The 15,387-nt window shown below is 49.7% G+C and overlaps 1 protein-coding gene across 1 annotated transcript; it reads right to left on the bottom strand.

Annotated features, from left to right (window-relative positions):
- Positions 1–2,520: 2,520 nt before the first annotated feature.
- Positions 2,521–5,495, bottom strand: LOC123641971 (trehalase-like). The gene is made up of 7 exons (XM_045556913.1): positions 5,424–5,495; positions 5,010–5,092; positions 4,129–4,360; positions 3,757–3,868; positions 3,309–3,420; positions 2,989–3,042; positions 2,521–2,738 (listed from the first exon to the last, which is right to left on the bottom strand). The coding sequence occupies exons 1-7, from the start codon at positions 5,493–5,495 to the stop codon at positions 2,705–2,707; spliced, it is 699 nt and encodes a 232-aa protein (XP_045412869.1). The 3' UTR covers positions 2,521–2,704.
- Between the last annotated feature and the right edge of the window lie 9,892 nt (positions 5,496–15,387).

The following is a 15,387-nucleotide window of genomic DNA, read 5'->3' as shown; positions in this document are numbered from 1 at the left end:
ATGCCAGCTTCACAGAATGAATTAGGAAATATGAATATTCCACCCCTCTTCTATTTCTGAAAGAGTTCAAGAAAGATTGGTGTTAATTCTTCTTTAAATGTTTGGTAGAATTTACCAATAAAGCCATCTGGCCCTGGACCTTATTAGTCAGGGTTCTCCAGAGAAACAGAAACAATAGGAGGTGTGTGCACGTGTGTGCATGTGTGTGTATCTATATAGGGTGGAGGTTAGCAAGTCCCAAAGCTCCGGGGTGGGCTGGCAGGCTAGAGACCCAGAGAAGAACTGCAGTTCAAGTCTGAAAGCAGTGTGATGTCAGAATTCCCTGTTTTTCTGGCGAGGGCAGTCATTTTTAGATTAAAGCCTTCAACTGATTAGATGAGACCCATTCACATTTTAGAGGGCAATCTGCTTCACTCAAAGTCTACTGATTTAAATGTTAATTTTATCTAAGAATACATTCCCAGAAACATGTAGAATAATGTTTGACTAGCCGTCTGGACACCTTTGCCTAGCTATGTTGGCACATAAAATTAAACATCTCATGGACTTTTCTTTGTTGTGAGGTTTTTTTAAAATTATAATCTCTTTATTTTTATTTCTTCTTGCATCAGTTTAGGTAATTTGTGTGTTTCTATGAATTTGTCTATTTCATCTAGGTTAACTAATTTGTTGGCATACAATTGTTTATAGTATTCTATTTTTATTTTTGTAAGGTCAATAGTAATGCTGCCATGTTAATTTCTGATTTTAGTTATTTGTGTCTTCTCTCTCTTTTTTCCTTTGGGTCTAGCTGAAGGTTTGTCAATTTTGTTGATCTTTTCAAAGGACACACTTTTGGTTTTATGGATTCTCTCTATTGATTTTCTATCTTCTAAATATCTTTGCTCTAATCTTTATTATTTCCTTCTGATAACTTTCAGTTTAGTTTGCTCTTTTTTTTTTTTTTTTTTTGAGACAGCGTTTCGCTCTGTCACCTGGGCTAGAGTGCAGTGGCATCATCATAGCTCACCGCAACCTCAAACTCCTAGATTCAAGGGACCTCCTGCCTCAGCCTCCTGAGTAGCTGGGACTACAGGCGCATACCACCACACCCCGCTAATTTTTTCTATTTTTAGCAAGATGCTCAGCCTGGTGGAACTCCTTAGCTCAAGCAATCATCCCACCTCAGCCTCCCAGAGTGCTATTAATAGAATTACAGGTGTGGGCCACCGCACCTGGGCTCTCTTTATCTTTGAATTTCTGCAGTTGGAATATGATATGCCTAAGTGCAGATTTTTTTGGCACCTACCTTTCTTGGTGTTCCCTGAACTGCCTGCATCTGTGGTTTGGTGTCTGACATTAATTTTGGAAAATTCTCAGTTATTATTGTTTCAAATATTTCTTCTCTTCTCTCTTCTGTATTCCTATTAATGTTTATGTTACATGTTTTGTCGTTATCCCACAGTTCTTGGATATTCTGCTCTGTTTCAGGGTGTTTTCTCTTTGCTTTTGAGTTTTGAAGGTTTCTAGTGACACAGCATCAAACTTACAGATTCTTTCCTCAGCCATTTCCAATCTACTAAAAAACCCATCAAAGGCATTCTTCACTTCTGTTACAGGGTTTTTTATTTGTTTTATTTATTATTTATTCTTTCTTAGAAATTTTTTTTTTTTTTTTTTTTGTCTCTTGAGACAGAGCCTCACTCTGTTGCCCGGGCTAGAGTGCTGTGGCGTCAGCCTAGCTCACAGCAACCTCAAACTCCTGGGCTCAAGTGATCCTCCTGCCTAAGCCTCCCAAGTAGCTGGGACTACAGGTGCACACCTTGATGCATGGATAGTTTTTCTATTTTTAGTAGAGACGGGGTCTCGCTGTTGCTAAGGCTGGTCTCGAACTCCTGAGCTCAAGCGATTCTCCTGCCTCAGCCTCCCTGAGTGCTAGAATTACAGGCGTGAGCCACTGTGCCTGGCCTGGCCTGTTTATCTGTGGAGTGACTGGGTAGGTTATTTCTGTGCTCCAGTTCCCTCCCTCAGTGTTAAGCTCCTGATGTTGCTCCTTAGGGAGACACAGCTTTGGGTGTGCTCACCTCACTCTGGGGTGACAGTAATCTTGACAATCCCTTCCTCTTTCTCTGAGCTCATCTAGGGGTTAAGCTCCACTAATTGCCAGCTGATTATACAATTGTTTCAACAATGCCTTGAGGCATAAATTGATCCAGAGACCAATCCATTCAAATTTGACTTCCTTTGAAGGAATAGTTATGGTGGCAGATACTTGTTCTGGCCCCACCTCCTCTGCCTTTCCTGGCCCTAGGCCTTTGGTCCAGGCAGGATGTTTTTCAGTATTTGTAAGCATTTCAGCAGAACAATAAAGCCTTTGGACTACGTAACTGTGTGGAAGGCCAGGTGGTATGCGTGGGCCTGGGGCACTTGGAGTTGTAGGGCCACGTCTCCCCCAAAGCAGGATTTCCACCCTATTCAAGGTTCCAGGAGGGACCTGCCCCACTCCACTCTGAACAGAGGCCAGGCCGGGAGGAGGCAGGCACTGGTGTTTAATGGGGCAGGAGGAGGGGCCAGGTGTGGGGAGGGCAGGCAGGGTGGTGGGGCTGTCACCGTGGCAGGAGGCTGACCAGGAAGTTTAGCAGAAGGGCAGCCACCAGGCAGCGGGGCTCCAGGAAAGCCAGCTGGGCTCCCGAGGTCAGCCGGTCACCATAGCGGTCCAGGAGCATCAGGACCACTCCATTGGTCCAGCCAAACCCCTCCTGGAGACAAGCATGGCCAGTGGGGCCAGGTCCCTGGGGAGCCCCAAGCCCTTTGGGGATGTGGGATCTCTACCCAGGGGCTCTGGCCCTGCCTAGCCCCAGGGGTACCACAGAGCACCAGTCAGCACCTCCCATGGGCCCACATGCCGGTGAGCACACTGAGGCCTGGGGGGCCACGGTCAGTCTTGGGGGCCAGCAGAGCCCAGGGCTTCCCTGTAAACTGTTGGCCAGCTCACCCCAGCCTGCTCACCTGAACTTCATACTCCCCTCCACCACCGGGCTGTCCACCGTTGCTGATGTCATACTGGGGACAAGAGGACAGGCTGTAGGTCAGGCACTGCCTGCGACCCAATGACCCCAACCCCAACCCCAAGGGCAACATGGGGGCCCCTGGGGAGAAGCCACTCTGGCCTGCAGCTCTGGCCCCTGCAGTGCCCAGAGATGGCCACTGGGCGCCGCCACTGTCCAGGCTGCACTGGCCCAGGGCTGGGCTTGCAGAGCCAGACACCCCCACGTCCCCGAGGGGCGGGGGCCCTGGTGGGACACTGGGACAGCTCAGGGCCAGCTCACCTTCTCATACATGGCTGACGTCTGGGAGTAGACATCAAAGTTGGTTCGGATCCAGTCTGGGCCAGCTGGAAAGCCACTTCCTGGGCCCGAGGTGAAGACGACTTGGCCAGGCCTAGACCCCACCCCAGGCAGCACCCTGACTCTCCAGGGCTGAGCCTCACTCTCCCCAAGGGGGGAAAGGGGTCTGGGCCCCAAGACCTCCTCCTGGGACCACAGGCCAAGCCACCCTTCATCTTGGGCTGGGGTTTGGAGGGAGAACAGAGGGCGGATTCCACTGGCCGGGCGGGCTGGACACAAGTGTTTGCTGAGCGGGGGCCGGGAGAGCAGAGCGGGAGGAAGGCTAGGGGCCCTGTGTCCTTTGTTCACACGTCCCCAGCCCCAGGGAGGCCGGCCCTCTACACGCCGGAGCAGGGGAAGGCCCGGGGCTCCGCCATGCCTGCCTCCCTACCTCTGATGACCACGTCCTGCAGGGGGGCCCAGGCGTTGGGGAAGTCCCACTGCTGGCCTGTCTGCTGGAGAGAGGTCGGGATCCCATACTGGTAGGTCAGGATTTGGCTGTCCTAGAAGGTTCCACACACTGTGACTGTGGGTGGGGCCTGGATGGGGAGCCAGGATGCTGGGCCCTGTGGGAAGCCAGATGTCCCCTTCCTGGCCTTTGTCTACTTGGCTCACAGCTTCCCCCTGGTGGCTCCAAGGGGGACCCGCAGCTAAGACAAGGGGCACAGCAGGAGGGAGTGGCTGGCAGCTGCCAAGTCCTGCTCAGAGTCAGGAGGGGACAGTCCTGCCTCCAGTGGGACAGCCCCGCCTGCTGTGTCCTCACCTCCAGGTATTTCAGGGCCTTGTCTGCGACGCCAGGGTCAGAGAAGCAGCCGGCCCAGAGCGGAGTGAGGTTGGATGGGTAAAACTCCTGGTTCTTCTTCCCGGTCTCCAGGTCGTAGTCGAACCAGGCACCACTGTCCTCATCCCACAGGACGGCGCTCAGGGTGTCCAAGCGCTGTTCCCGCAAGGTCCTGTACTTCCTGGCCTGGGAGTCGTTCCCTGGGGCAGCACTGCTTTAGGCCGAGCAGCCAGGGCCCTGTCACTACTGCCGCTGTTTGTCTTGTGCTATTACTGCTCTTGCAAGAGCTGGAAAAGCAGTCCGTGTGGCGAGAGCTCCACACACCCATGTGCAGGGAAGAGTGGACGATGTCCTGTGAGTTCAGGAGGCAAGACAGGCTCACTCATCTCTGCCATCTGGTGATGGAAACTGAGGCTCAGGAAAGAGGTTTGACTTGCCCAGGGTCACACAGGGAGTGTCAGGGTCAGGGTTTAAACCCGGGTGCTCTGGTCAGACCCTTAGGCCTCCTCTCACACCCAGGCTGGGGACTCAGGCACAAAGTTTGCTAGAACAATCCTGAGCACAGCCCTGCACAGTTGAAGAGGCAGCTTGGAGGAAGGGAGGGCGGGAGGCCGGGCTCTGTCCAGGAGGCTCGTGGACCGTGCCTGGGCCAGCCTCAGGCAGCTCCGTCTGCCCAGGACTGGAGGTCCAATGCCTGTCACAGGGCCTGCTATGAAAGGAAAGGAGGCCCCAGGCCCATGCAGGCCAAGCGTTTCATTGTACAGAGAACCACACGGGCTGCAGGGGAGACTCGCCCAGGCAGGGGGTTGGTGGTGCAGGCAGGCTGGGGGTGTGTCTCCACTCTCCTGGCCTTTCAGGCCCACTCTGGCCATCCCTGGGCAGGGGAGACCCCAGAGGGCAAAAGGGGCATGGGTTTGCGGTGAGGGGAGGAGGAGGAGAGTGCTCTCTGGACAAGAGGAGAGAAGGAGCCAGAGGGGGAGCACACAGAGGCGGGCAGAGCACCGTGGGGCTTGGCCACCAGCATGGTCCCTGCATTGCTGCCCCCTCTTCCCAGGGTCCCAGGGTAGGCTACCCTGGGCCAAGGCCTGGAGCAAGACAAAGCAGGCTCAGCTCCCCTCCCCTGCTCCTCTACTCAAACCACAGCCACCTGTACATCAAAAACACCTCTTTTTTTTTTTTTTTAACCCTCAGCTGCCTGAAAGATGTGCCTGGCTGGGGTTGGGGCTGAGTCACCAAGGGTCGCCTGCACACCCGGGGGAGGACTCCTGAGCACTCACTCTCAGACTTTGCAGGTTTCTGCATTTCTGCACATGGCAGCTGTTTTTGCAGAAAGGGTGTGGAGGGTGCATGTGGGCCTGGTGCCAGCCTGCTGCAGCTGCCTGGGCGACCTCTTCCCCACCCCACCCCCCAGGCCGCGGACCTCTGGTGCTCAGCTCAACCACTGTGGCTTCCTCTCTCCCCGTGGGAACGGAGCATGGGGTCAGGGGCAGGCACCATGCGCAGACATTGGGCATCTCCCTGCCAGGTCAAGAGTGCCACAGCCCAACATCAGCAAATCCAGATGCAGCCAGGTGACCCCAACTCCAGTCACTCTCCCTTTCTCCCACACAGTCCCTGTAATCCATGAGATTCTCAGTGTTGGTAAATCTCCACAAGAGACATGTTAAACCAGAACTGGGTCCCAGGAGACCCGGACCGAAGGCTTGACTGTGCCATCAGAGCCTGTGCGCCCTTGGGCAAGTCCCTCTGCCATTCTAGGTCATGTGTGTGTAAATTGAAGGCTTTGCTCTTCAGCGGTCCCCAACCTTTTTGGCACCAGGGACTGGTTTCATGGAAGACAATTTTTCCACAGATTGGGGTAGGGTGAGGTGGGTGTTGTGGGCTGGGGAAGGGTGGTGCGGAGCTTAGGTGGTGAGGAGGGGCCCATTTCCTGACGGGCCACTGACCGTACTAGGCCACGGCCTGGGGATTGGGGACTATAGCAGCTCACTGGTTGCAAACTCAAATTCTGGTAAGAGAAATGTGCAAAATATGTTGGGGATAAGGGAGCCAACAGTGCAAGAGGGATGATGAGTGCTGGGGACCCCGTCTTGGGGGTGACAGGTGCGCAGCGAGGGCCCCTGCTGCAGAGGTGGCTGCAATAGGGCACGGGGGCTCCTTTCTTGCTACAGCTCTTGACTCATCAAAGGAAGCAGGAAATCCATATTTCAACGTGTAATCTCCCAATTTTTAAATGTCTCAACCTCTCAAACTCTGATCATCACTCTGAGAGTGATTCCTGTGTGTGTGCACAGTTAGGAGGGGATCTGACCTCCAGGACGGGCTTTGTGAGCTGGGGCCTTGTCTCCCCACAGAGCTTGGGGCTCTACCCTTGAACGTGTCCTCGGCCTGGAATATCGACTCAATCATTCGGTCCTCCTTTACTTTTTTATTTTTTATTTGTTTATTTATTTCAAGACACAGTCTTGCTCTGTTGCCCTGAGTACAGTGGCATCAGCCTAGCTCACAGCAACCTCAAAGTCCTGGGCTCAAACGATCCTCCTGCCTCAGCCTCCCATGTAGCTGGGACTACAGGCATGTGCCACCATGCCTGGCTAATTTTTTCCATTTTTAGTAGAGGCGGGTTCTCACTCTTGCTCAGGCTGGTCTCGAACTCCTGACTCAAGCGATCCTCTCACCTCAGCCTCCCAGAGTGCCAGGATTACAGGCATGAGCCACCATGCCCGGCCTCAGTGCCCTTTTAAATTGATACACCATGTCTGTATTGATATCTGTAATATGTAGAGACCTCTTACAAATCCAGAAGAAAACATCATACTGTCGTGCTTGGAAGAAATCTACAGGAAAAAAGTGCAGATGGTCAATGAGTGTAGTGTTCTGTTTCTTCTTCTCTGGACCTGGGCCTGGGCCGCCCTCGGGCGTATCTGTGCCCTCGTCCTCCTGGTGGCCCCACTCACATCTCACCACTCAGCTCTTCTGCCCCGTCCTTCTTAACACGTTTACAAGCAGGTACATCATTGGTGGGAAAAACAGAACACTTTAAAGTACTTGTTTAGGCTTGATTTCGAGGTGAAGCTGCAGGCTGTGGGGGGAAGGGCTGAGAAGGGGACTGCAGGGGACATAGGCCAGCCTTTGCTTAGCCCTCAGGAACAGCATTGACTATTTTACCCCACTCAGAAAGGCTCTGGGCCTCGCTTGGCCCACCATCCTCAGAAAGCAGCTTGGGGGAGGGTGGTGTCTTATTGTCCCCTACTCCAAAGTATTTCTTTCAGGAAGAGCTCCTAGTTTCCTTCTCAACATCTATCCTCAGGGCAGTAGTGTGACCAGCTTTAAGAAAAACTTGATTTTTAAGGCTGCCCTGCAGTTCAGGGTGGCCAGGGCCCCAGTTCAGGCAGATGAGAAGTGAGTGGAAGTCACTGGAAGAGGGTCCTGGGAAAGTTCCTTAAAAGGGGAGAGACTCTGCTGGCTTTGCTTTGTGCCCTCTGCCCTTCACCCTTCTTCCTGCCTTGAGCACAGATGAAAGGCTTGGTGCTGCAGCAGCCTCCTTGCATCCATGAGGCAATACACTGAGCCACGTGCTTCAGACGGCAGTGCAGGAAGATGGAAAGAGACTGGGCTCTGGATGGCGCCTTTGAGTCACGGTAGCCCTAGACTTCTGTTATATCAAATAAACAAATAAATAACCCATAGTTGTTTAAGCCAGTGGTTTTCAGATTTCTGTCATTTAGGTTTGATGGGAATCTCTAGCTTTCTTCCCGAGAGGACTTTGTCAGGACATTTTCCGCCATTCCCATTACATTTCCAGCCAGGTTCTAGTGTCCCAGTAATATTGTAGTGCTCTTGCCTGCCTGGCCTCACTTCAGCTCAGCTCTGGGTGTGAGGGGCAGACCTCGCTGTAGGAAAGGGATAGCTGCTAACGTATAACCAGCAAAGGACTAACTTCCATACGTCCACGCATCCATACGCCAGCCGACACTGAGCATTCGCACCGGCCCCCGTCCTCCCTCTTGCCCTGCTGGGGTGGAAACCAGTTCCTGATTCCCAGACGTCTCATCAGCGCTCTCATGCTGGAACCCCGAGGCGTGCGGTGGGGCCAGGGTGGCGGGGCCAGGGTGGCGTGCGGCCGGGGTGCTGGCAAGGCCCTATGCCACAGCCCAATCGCAAAGGGTCTGCTTTACGGTGACCTGTTAAATTGCCATAGGTGTCTTATGTACCTGCCTGTATTGTGCTCGAGCTCATAATAAAATCATTTGAGAACTTTATTTAGTTAGTTAGTTTCACTCTGTCTCCGGGCTGGAGTGCAGTGGCCTGATCATAGCTCACTTCAGCCTCGATCCTCCTGCCGCAGCCCCCTGAGCAGCTGGGATGACAGACACACGCCACCAGGCTCGGCTAATTTAAAACACTTTTTTGTGAAGACAGTGTCTCGCTCTGTTGTCCAGGCTGGTCTCAAACTCCTGGCCTTAAGCGATCCTCCCACCTTGGGAGGCCAAGGTGCTGGGATTACAGGCGTGAGCCACCGTGCCTGGTCATCTGAGAGCTTTGAAAAAGAGTCCATTAGCCAGTTGGTTTGCCCCATTTGGACAGGAGGGGAAAGGGGCCTGGAAGGCGGTCGGCTGGCTCTGGGGCCTGGCCAGCTGTCTCCAGCCTGAGCAGCCAGCACGTGCGGTGGCCGGGCAGACCACACCTTGGCTGGGCTCTGACTGGTCCAGGGAACTCTAGTAGGAAGTGCACGCCGTTCATCCTCCCAGAATAGCAGCACACCTGCAGATGACCAGTTTCTGTTGTGGTGAGAAGTAGTTTAAAAAGGTAATTAAACAGGCAGGCGAGGAACAAGTACATCCTTACCATGACAGTCCTTTGCTGCTGTGAAACTACTCCGGTCTAACACCTCCCACTCACTTTCCTCAATCAGTGCTGCCTGCAACGGCAGGGCCCGGGGGCCACAGGCGCGCTTGCACCTGCACCTGCACCGAGCCACAGAGCTGCGGACCCGCCGCCCCAGCGCCTCGAGCCACCCACCTTTGACAGCCCAGAGGCTGCCTCCCAGTGCAGCTCGCAGAGACACGGGCCCTGGTTCCGCCGTATTTGGCATGAGTGCAGGCAAGTCACGTGACTGCTTGGAGCCTCAGTTTCCTCACTGGCAAAGTGGGGATAATAATAGCTCTCTTCAAAGGTGGTTGTGAGAGTTGGAGATGATGTGCTTTAGCTACGCAGGTAGTCAAGCAAAGGTGCTGCCTGCTTTGTTGCTGGGTGGAGATTGCCCCAGTCGACTCCATTTCAGCATCTGCGGGGCCCAGAGGACGGTCCCCTCCACCCCCTGTGCAGGCTGCCTCAGTCATGTCACTGACAGATATCCCAGAGGGCTCGAGAGAAGGTGTGTTTGAGGTACCCTCACGTCTCACGGGGTTGCGGGGGACTTCATCGGCCAGTCACCATGAACCCTTCAGGACCCTTCCTGCTCTGAACCCACGTGACACAGATCTGTGGCCTGAGGAAGGGTGGCAGGGACCCACCCGGGCTCTACTTCCATGGGTGCAGGCCAAGAATAAGGCTGGTGCCTAAATAAGCAAAGATCAGCCTCCAAACAACAAGTAGGACTGTGTCCTGGAGTCCCAGCTGTGCTCTGAGCTCATTGTGAGAGCCAAGAGGGACAAGAGGGAGTGCTTGGAGGAAGCCCACGGTCACAGAGGCCTTCAGCCCAGCAGAGGGGATGCAGGCCCTGTCAGAAGCATGGAGGTGTGACCATAGCAAACACATCTGTCTCAGATGCAGGTGGCAGCGGGGGTCACCTGATGGTCTCAGGTGATGCTGAGCTGGAACACCAACCACATTCCTCACAGCCTCGACAGTGTGGGAGTGAACTCCAGACCCCAGACCCGCAAACACTTCCTGCAAGCACCGCGTGAGCGAGGTTGGCTTGGTGCTGACTGCCACCCTGCGGGTCCAGCTTTCCCCAGGAAAGGCAGCCTTTGCCGCCACAGCTCTCGCTGGTGGCTTGTTTAATAGCTTGGATTCCTCTGAAAGTTTCTCTAAGTTTCTCTACCCTCCACCCTAGGACTCCTGCAGAGATGGTGTGGTGGGTCGGCCTGGAGGGGGTGATCAGGAAGGACCTCCTGACCTGGCAACTCCCAGGGGAGATGGCAGCACTCCAGGCCCTGTGGTGGCAGTCCCAAATGCAGGCAGGAGGGAGGCAGGAGCCCGTCCTGAGGATGAAGATGCGACCAGTGCTCGTGGTGCAGACAGGGTTAGGGATGGTTGCTGGGCTTCTTGGCTCCTATTTACAAGGCATAAATAATAATATCTGGTTCTTCTTCTTCTTCTTCTTTTTTTTTTTTTTTTGAGACAGAGTCTCACTCTCTTGCCTGGGCTAGAGTGAGTGCCGTGGCATCAGCCTAGCTCACAGCGACCTCAAACTCCTGGGCTCAAGCGATCCTCCTGCCTCAGCCTCCCGGGTAGGGGGGACTACAAGCACGCGCTACCGTGCCCAGCTAATTTTTTCTATTTTTAGTTGTTTGGCTAATTTCTTTCTATTTTTTATAGTAGAGGCAGGGTCTCACTCTTGCTCAGGCTGGTCTTGAACTCCTGAGCTCAAGCAATCTTTCTGCCTCCGACTCCCAGAGTGCTAGGATTACAGTGGTTCTTCTTTTAAATGATGAAATATTCAAATCATATTGGAAAGTTTAGAGTACAACGATAAGAAGGGTAAATGTGCCTACCACCAAGCTTTGTCCTATTTTCTTCACATTTTGTTTTAGAACTGAAACATGCAGGCCCACGTGGAAAGAACAAGCTGTGTTGCCTTTCCCACTCGTGTCCCCGGCCCTGCCCAGGCATAACAGCTCTCCTACATTCATAGTTTATCAGTCCCCTGCATGTTTTTATATTTCTGCTGTATATGTACGGATCTACAAACCATATGGTATTGCTTGGTATGTTTTCTTTTCTTGAGACAGGGTCTTGTTGCCACCCGGGTTGGAGTGCAGTGGCATCATTAGAGCTCACTGCAGCCTCAGACTCCTGGGCTCAAGTGATCCTCCTGCCTCAGCCTCCTGAGTAGCTGGGGCTACAGGTGTGTGCCACCATGCCTGGCTAATTTTTTGTTTTTTTAGAGATAGGGTCTTGCTATGTTGCCCAGGCTGGTCTCAAACTCCTGGCCTCAAACATTCCTCCTGCCTCAGCCTCCCAAAGTGCTAGGATTACAGGCATGAGCCACTGGGCCCAGCCGGGTATTTTGTTTTATTGTGGTGAATTATACATAACATAAATTTTCCATCTTAACCATTTTTAAGTGTATAGTTCAGTGACATTAAGTCCATTCACATCATTGAGCAACCCTCGCCATCATCCATCTCCAGAACATTTTCATCTTGCTATTCTGATATTCTACACACATTAAACAATAACTCCCTGTACCCACCCCCTGCCCCCTGCCCCTAGAAACCACCATTCTACTCTGTCACTATAAATTTGATTACCTTAGTTACTTCATATAAGTGGAATCATACGGTATTTTTTTTGTGATTGGCTTATTCTACTTAACATAATGTTGGTTCATCCATGTTGTTGCATATGTCGTAATTTCCTTTTTTTAAAAGGCTGAATAATATTTCATCGTACGCATATGCCACATTTCCTTTATCCTTTCATCTGTCAGCGGACATTTGTGCTGTTTCTTCCTTCTGGCTGTTGTGCATCATGCCGCTGTGAACACGGGTGTGCAAATATCTATTCGGTACTTGCTTTTAATTACTCTGGGTGTGTGTCCAGAAGTGGAATTGCTGGGCCATGTGGCAATTCTATGTTTAATTTTTTCAGGAACTACTGTACTGCTTTGCATGTTCTAGAATCTTATGTAGAGGGTATCATACTGTAGCACTTGGCAATTTTTTGCTGCCTTTTTTTTTGCTGCCGGTATATTTCTGAGATTTAACCTATTCACACAGGAGTCTTATCTGAGAATCAATGTCTTTTAACTTAGAAGTTTAATTTAAATTTAATTATCATTATTATTTGAGCTTATTTTTACCACCTTAGTTTGTACCCCTTCATTTCCTCCTGGTTCTCTTTTTGTTTTGTTTCCCTTCGCTTTTTTCCTACTCCTATCGAATTTATTGAGTATCTTTCTTACTTTCTCTAGTTTTATATATAGTTATTTATTCATCGCTCATACATGCATTTGTTTTCATGGCCGGGAAGTGACAGACTTCATCTCTCTTCTCTAGTCTTATTCTGGGTTTGAAGGCCCTTGGCGCTAACACTGATCACTCCTTCCATGTTGCATATTGTCACCAGCATCTCGGGTCTACCTGTTTTCATACCTCCTGTAGTCGTCACCATTGCTGCTGTGGTTTCCACCGTTGGTGCTCATGTGGACTCCCCCACATGTTTACCAGTTTCTTTGCCCTTTGCTGCTTGTCACATCGTGCTCCTTTTGAGGTCAATTTCCTTTCTCTTTACTTACATTCGTTAGCAGTTCTATCGCTGCTGATATGTTAGGATAAACTCTTTGTCTTCATGTGAAAAGGCCTTCTTTTACTTTCACTGGTTATGGTGACTTGTCAACAAAAATGGACAACAGTTTGTTGTTGTTGCTGTTTTTTGAGATAGAGTCTTGCTTTGTCACCTGGGCTAGAGTGCTATGGCATCAGCCTAGCTCACAGCAACCTCAAACTCCTGGGCTGAAGTGATCCTCCTGCCTCAGCCTCCCAAGAAGCTGGGACTACAGGCATGTGCCACCACGCCTGGCTAATTTTTTCTATTTTTAGTTGCCCAGCTAATTTCTTTCTATTTTTTAGTAGAAACAGGATCTTGCTCTTGCTCAGGCTGGTCTCGAACTCCTGACCTTAAGCGATCCTCCTGCCTCAGCCTCCCAGAGCACTAGGATTACAGGCATGAGCCACCACACCAGGCCGACAACAGTTTTGCTCATCCCTGTAATGTCACTCCTCCCATCAAGAGGTGGAATTTATTTCCTCACCCCTTAAATCTGGGCTGGCGTTGCAACTTACTTTGACCAACAGAATGTGGAAGTAACACCATACCAGGTCCGGGCCTTGGAGTTAAGAGTCCTGGCAGATTCCACTCTCACTCTCTTGGGATCCAGCCACCGTGAAACCAAGTCCAGTTGCCCTGCTGGAGAGAGAGGAGCTGGATGATGAAAAACAGCAAAGGCAGAGAGAGATGCCCAGCCAGTCACCAGCCATTCCCACCCCTTCAGCTGAGGCACCGCATGTGTGAGTGAAGCTATCTTGGATCCTCAAGTCCTAGTTGAACCACCTTTTGCCAAAACACCACATAGAACCCAGACAAGCTGTCCCAACCGAGCCCTGCCATATGACAGAATTGTGAGCAAATAAGTGGTGTTGGTTGTCTTAAGCCACTAAATTTTGGAGTGGTTTGTTATGCAGCAGTAGATAACTGAAACACTCCTGAGTGATATTAATATTTTAGGGGAGCTTGAATTACAAGATGAGTTATTTTTTGTCAGCACTTTGAATTTAGAATTCCACTGACTTCTGTCTTCTTTTTCTGATGTTGAGGATTCTGCTTCCTAATTGTTTTCCTTTGCAGGTAATTCAGGTGGCCTTTAAAATCATCTGTTCGTCTTTAGTGTTCTTTAGTTTCTCTAAAACATATCTAGTATAGTTTTATTATTATTTATTCTGCTCAGGAATTATTGTGCTGCTACACCTTCCACCACCTTCCACCTTCTCCTTTTTTTCCTACAAATATTTTTTGAGTGCTTATGATATGCTAAGTATGATTTTAAGTGTTGGGGATTAAATAGTGAACAAAGAGAGAAACTCCCTATCCTCAGGAGCTTACATTTTAGTTAGATAAAGAGCATGTGAGTGAAGCTAGCCTGAAGAGCAGAGCTGAGATTTGGAGGGAGCAGCTCCTGAAGCTGTGGTTGAAACCTGGATTTGTGTCCCATCTGAAAGCAGCCACACCCATTAAGTTTTCAGTAATGTGAGCAATAACTGCCCCTTATTGTTTAAGACAGTTTAAATGGATTTTTGTGTCATTTAGAAGTGAGAGGGTATTAACTAATACATACTCCACCCCAGCCTGGTTAGAAGTCCTTTCTCTGTGCATCATTTAGTTTATTTTTTTAATTAATTAATTAAATTCATTTTTTGGTTTATATTTGGCCTTATTCCAAGAAAGATTTAAGACTACTTACAAAGGCATAAAACATAAGGTAACATAATTTAAAAGTAAGCATAACTGTGCTTACTGAATCTGAAGAGTCATGTCTTTCATTAAATCTAAAAAAGTCTCAGCAAGTATCTCTTTCAATAGTGCCTCAGCCTTTCTCTATATTCTCTCTTCTGGAGCTCCTATTAGACATATGTTGGACTTTCTCATCTGATTCTTCGTGTCACAACCTCTTTTTCATAATTTCTATTTCTTTTTTTCCCCCTCTGAGTAATTTTATTAGATCAGTTTTCCAGTTCACTATTTCTCTCTTCATCTGTATTGAATCTGTTGTTTAGCCCATTTATTTAATTTTATATATTAGGTATATTTTTGTAAAAGAAACTAAATGTATTTTTATCTAGAACTATATTTTTCATTTTTAGAAGTTCTATTTGGTTCTTTTTTTATACATGCCTAGTTCATTTTATGTTGCTATAACTGAATACGTGAGACTCAGTAATTTATAAAGAAAAGAAATTTATTTCTTACAGTTGAGGAGGCTGAGAAGCCCAAGGCCTAGGAACTGCATCTGGTGAGGGGCTTCTTGCTGGTGGGGACTGTACAGAATTCCAAAGTGGCACAAGACATCACATGGTGAGGGGGCTTATGAGAGACACCCAAGCTGGCTTCTTATACCAGAATAACTCTCTCGATAACTAACCCACTCCCACAATACCCCATTAATCTGTTAATCAATGAATTGATTGAGCCCTCATGACCCAACCACCTTTGAAATGTCACACATCTTAATACTGTTTCATTGGAGATTAAGTTTCAACATAAATTTCAGAGGGGTCAAACATTCAAGCCATAGCACCTATTCATAGTGTTTTATTCTTTTCTTGTGCTTTCAATTCCTTACACATACCTAGACATTTTAATCATAGCTATTTGATAATATCTTTGTAGTCTATATAACATTTGTGTTTTGACATTTCTTCTTTCAGGGTTTTTTCCTAAAGATATATCAAGATCCCATTTTCTACATCAAAAGTGAGATTATGCTATACATATTATTTCACAACACTTTCACATAAC

The sequence above is a fragment of the Lemur catta genome, chromosome 7 (genome assembly GCF_020740605.2).
Source record: "Lemur catta isolate mLemCat1 chromosome 7, mLemCat1.pri, whole genome shotgun sequence".
Lineage (NCBI taxonomy): Eukaryota > Metazoa > Chordata > Mammalia > Primates > Lemuridae > Lemur > Lemur catta.
Note: the sequence above shows the minus strand (reverse complement) of the source record. Positions and strands in the feature narration are given on the sequence as shown.